This window comes from Montipora capricornis, chromosome 3 (assembly GCF_036669925.1).
Source record: "Montipora capricornis isolate CH-2021 chromosome 3, ASM3666992v2, whole genome shotgun sequence".
Classification (NCBI taxonomy): domain Eukaryota; kingdom Metazoa; phylum Cnidaria; class Anthozoa; order Scleractinia; family Acroporidae; genus Montipora; species Montipora capricornis.
The window spans coordinates 44,803,704-44,808,703 of NC_090885.1; the positions used below are offsets into that span (position 1 = coordinate 44,803,704).

Sequence of the window (5,000 nt, forward strand, 5' to 3'; positions counted from 1 at the left end):
AGAAAAAAATCATAGCGGAACGGGTTTTTTTTTCATCCGCTTGCCTCTTAAGCACAAAGGATGATATACTGGCAACGAAGCGATTGAGAAAATCGCAAGTAATAGTAAGCAAAAGCGCTCTTGATGCATAAATAGACCACTCATTTGTTCTGACCCCTTTGGCGGTTTACCCATTTATCGATTAAGTATCCCAAATGAGTCAGTTTTCTATCACAAATTTTGAAATAGCGTATCTGATCCTAATTGTATTTCATTCACATTGGACCTGTTTCTTAAAGATGGCAATTTTGTCAATTTTCAGTTCAGCCGAAGGCATGTATTTTGAACTCGAAGGGAAGCCGTAATTTCGTTAGGGTTGACTTTTGGGTTTTTTGACAACTGATGAATAACGCTTGAAAAAGGTGGACACTTGTTCCTCAAACGATGTTATAAAATATCACCACAAACCGCAAAATTTAAACGTTAGAACTTTCTGTTGTTGCTTTGCGTAAATGATAGTTGGAGCTCACCGTAGGGAACTAACGTGTCAAATGGTCTCTGGATGTTATTTCTCAAAGCAACGGGTTATGATGGTCCATAGAAATACCTTATTTACTCCGGTAAGAAAGTAACTCAATTACTCTAAAAACAAGTTAAGAAAGATCTCAGTTTCAATTTGCACATGGCTACTGAAATATTTTATACATCTTCCCTACCATATTCTGAACTGTCTTGACCACGCGCGTCCAGTTCTGATCTTTTTATTTGAACATGGAGTTGGGAAGCTCTTGAATATAGCAGAACTTTTCTCTTTACTGGGGGGTTGTTCTTGTCCGTCTTGAGACTTTCGTTATGCACAAATCCGCACATTATTCTCGCATAAATCTGTGAACAAAAAGAAAGAAAGCAATAGGTAACGTTTCTTGAGTTCGTCAATGATCACATTTTTAAATGAAACTGAAAGCGTCAAAATCTCATCTCACCTCTATTGACTTGTTCAGTTGTAAGCAAGACGAAATTTTATCCCGATAAGCCACAGGACTGGTGCCAAAAGTTAACGGAAGGCTAAAAAATACGAGATTTTATCATTCGCTATCACACGTGTGTCTGGTTTATATTTGAATTGAATATTTCATATCAAATTGTCGACTTACAAGCTCATAATCAGCGCACAAATACTCAAGGGTCTAATCTCCATGATCTCCGCAGTGAGGCTGTGTCAGTAGACGGTGTTCAGATGTCCCGCGCGAATGCAATGCACATTTTATCGATTGTCTGCTTTTATATGGCTCTCGCCACAACTTCAAGTGGGAGGTATTGTGGACATTTATCAGCGTGACGACTGCAAATAGGAAACGCTCTGCACCGATGGCAGTGTGAATTTTGCAAAGGTGTCATGTTACGTGGAAAGAAAGCTTGCCTTTGTTTGTCTTTGAGATGAAATTCGAGGGCGGATTTCTAGAAAACAAAAGCTACAAACAAGTAAAGAACGTTGCCCGCAATATGTGGTAAATTAAATTGTGACCTCAAGAAGGGAATGTTTGAGGTTACGAACTCTGGAATAGATGCAAAAACCTCGCAATCAAGATATAAATTTATAAAACTATTTATTGCTGTGATTACCCCCGTACATTAATTTCACGATGCGGTAACTAGATTAATTTAAAAGTCTTTCTTACGAGGTCGGTGGATCAAGAATTTTCGGATATTGATGTTTCCGTGGATCCAACACATATGGCACCAAATGATTTTCAAAGTAGCTGCTCGTGCACAGTACGATCGATGAAAACAAAGCCACCGTTTACACTCCCAGTTGTTTGCTCTTGTTTCTTCGTTTCCTTTTCCGTTTCATTTTGACCGCAAGACTTTTCTGACTAGTGAACATTACTAAAGAAATGACTAAGTTTAATGGGTACCTAGCCATAGTTATTTAGGACATTAGACGAGGTTGTGTATTAATTTTTCTTTTGAAGGATGACCATCAACAAATTCATGTAACTATCCTCCTTTCTCCGTTGCAACCTTTAACTCCAATTTCTGGTATTTGACATTCTTGCTTTTCTTTCAGCCCTTTCCCGTTGAATTATTCCGGATTAAAATTCGTGGCACAGTTTGCCGCAAAGAACATCTCTTCAGGCAATCTTTCATTACATGCAATTTTCTACGGCTATTCCTGCCACAGTATGCCGCTCGGCATGAATCCATGTAAAATTTGTTGGACGCAAGTAGGAGATGAACCAAGGGAGCTCGCCGGATTTACAGTGAATTCCATAAGCTTTAAATGCGAGGAACTCCATTGAATCCAACGTGTTTTTAATAATAGCATAAAAGGCGCATATGGTTAACCAAATTATTCCCGAGTTTCAAAACAATTCTTAGCGCGCATAATCACGCCGTCTGTCATGAAATTTGGAGTGTCGACACTAAGATTTCAATAACCAATCTGTCTTTAATAACAAGCGCTTAACTCTGCCTTTTGCGTTGTCACTTTTCCGGCATAATTGTCAGGGTTATTCCTAAAAACATTTTTTTTGAGTGAAAGTGCTTTGAATACAAAAGCGTGACCACCTAAGTCAGTGGCACCCATAGCAAGAAGTTGGATTCCTTTTTGTCCGTAGGGTATGTAGGAAGGGTATCCCCAAAACAGAGAACTGAATGATGTACTGAGTTGCAGTTTTTTGATGACACTATTTAAATTCCAGCAAGTTGGAACGTACATTATTCTTTATTGCTGGTAAACTTTGTTCTCTTATGCACAAAAGATTCGCAACCATGAGCTTCCATTATCATATTTTAGGGAGGATCATGTATGAAGCCGGAATAACAAGAAAGTTAAGTTTGCCAAGCTAAGATGATGACGGACAGCGTTTCCAAATTTCATAAAACAGGCGGTAATATCTGCAACAGTTTAAGAGGAAAAGTTATGAACCGTTTCAAACTTGTATTTGATTCCATTGGGGGGCATTGGGGTATCCTTTGGAGATTTACCAGACAAACCCAGTTTCATTAGAGAACTGCTTGACTCCGCTCTGGGGGAACTGAGGACCTTATTAGTGCCAGATGAAACTTGTGTCGTAAACAACAGGTGATATCTGCATTAAAAAAATTAAAATGCCATAGAATGCATTTAATATGCATTAAATATGATATATTGTATGTTCGTGAGTCCTTATCACAGCCGCGCCCGCATGGATCAACGCATAAAAGAGAATGTTGGGGCGGGCGGAAAGTGTGGGATAAAATGATATTTTTCTTGCCATGGCGATGGGGGTAATTTATTTGCACCAGTCGCATGTACTTGACTTCCGCCGTTCTGTCATCACCATCTGCCGGACGAAAGACTGTTACAGCAAAATATTAAAAATAAAACCATACACCAGGAAGCATTAACGGCATGTCGCTGCAATGTAAGGGGTCAAGACACGTTACTGCACCCTGATTTTTTTGAAATTTAACACGGATAGCGAGGATGAATATAGTTATATTCAAAATAATATTTTGATGCCCAGGAACCCTTTCTGACTAGACTGAGTACCGCGATCGACGCTGTCCTTTTAATTTGATCGTGCAATTGCATATTAGAAGTGCTTTACTGAGTCCAATGAGTGATATATCAAGAATTGGTGGCATTAATTTCTGCTGGGCGGGAGAGATCAGTAGGTCACTTTCTTTGCATGCTCCCTTATTCAAACAGCTGAACCTCAATCCCACACAAGTTTGCCATCGGAAACTAGTCGGAACAATCTCAATGCCTGAGAAGGGCCAGTAAAAATTTAAACCCGACACGAGTCTATAGCTCAAACCTGTTTTGACGGCAGGCAAATATCACTTGTGTGTCGCACATTATCGTCTTTGTTTACGAAAAAGACAAAATTTCCAACTCGGGCTTTGTTTCTTGAATTGAAGCGTGGTCTTTGGGTATGCAATTCAACATTGGGAACACAAGGAACTGCGTAAACTGAAAGGCGTAACTGATAAACAATTAGAAGTCATGCTAAAAGTATAGGAATTGTAAACTTACAAGATATTTTTATTAGTTATCGCTAAACCCACAACTCAGTCTTCAAGCATTGGGAGGACGATCCATCTATTGCGTCACAAGGAACCGAAGGAGAATCCTGAGGGAATATCCTTCAGCTGGAAGATGGTCACAACAACAAAAAAAGATTTTGGTCGTCGCCATTATTCATCTACATCTACATTCAGACCCTCAAGGATATCCCGCAAGTGACACAAAAATAAATAAATTAATTAAGTAACATAATGAAATTACATACATACATACACACTTAATTGACCACTCCCCATAGGGGCTTTTCAGGACCAATCTGAAACAATCAACGAAACAACAGAACACAACAACAGCTGTTAAGAATCCCAACTGACCGGAGGCAAACCAGTTGGCTATTTACAAGTGCAGCTGGGAAGTTGAACCAGGGACTACCAGGAACAAATTCAGCAAGTGGTCAGAGTGGGTCTTGAACCCGGCGGGTCTAAAACACAGGTCACATTCACAGGTCACTCGTTGCAGGTCATTGTTTTACCTTTGTAAAAGTGACCTAAAACCCTCAATTTGACTAACCCTAGGCCTAAAAACCCTAATTAGGCCTAGGGTTAGCCACATTGCGGGCTAGGATTACTTTCCAAAAGTTAAAACAATGACCTGCAACGACTGACCTGTGGAATGTGACCTGTGATTTAGACCCGCCGTCTTGAACCCGGAATCTCCGGATCTCAAGGCAAGCACCCTAACCACTGGGCCGCACTGCCTCCTTAAGAAATTATAACAGTAGTAAATAATTTGAAGCCCGGTTTACACTACAGAAATTTTTTGGCACGGCTCGGGTGAAATTGGCACGGGTCCCAAAAAAAAAGATTCGGCTCGGATAAAGTTTGCAGTGTAAACAACCTGTCGGTACCAAATTTCATCCGTGCCGAACCAAAATTCTTACTCGTGCTGGGACCTTCGGCGAGGTAGTCCGAGCACGGGTAAAAATGGTACGGGTGCTGAAAAAATAGGC

The 5,000-nt window shown here is 40.2% G+C and overlaps 1 protein-coding gene across 1 annotated transcript in view; it reads right to left on the reverse strand.

Moving 5' to 3' along the window:
• LOC138043250 (fibroblast growth factor 18-like) overlaps positions 1-1,380 on the reverse strand; it is a 46,273-nt gene extending 44,893 nt beyond the window's left edge. Inside the window, exons 1-3 of the mRNA XM_068889426.1 lie at positions 1,134-1,380; positions 963-1,044; positions 696-864 (exon numbers count right to left, since the gene is read on the reverse strand). Coding sequence (XP_068745527.1) covers positions 696-864; positions 963-1,044; positions 1,134-1,177 — 295 coding nt within the window. The 5' untranslated portion in view covers positions 1,178-1,380. The remainder of the gene's footprint in view (positions 1-695; positions 865-962; positions 1,045-1,133) is intronic.
• Between the last annotated feature and the right edge of the window lie 3,620 nt (positions 1,381-5,000).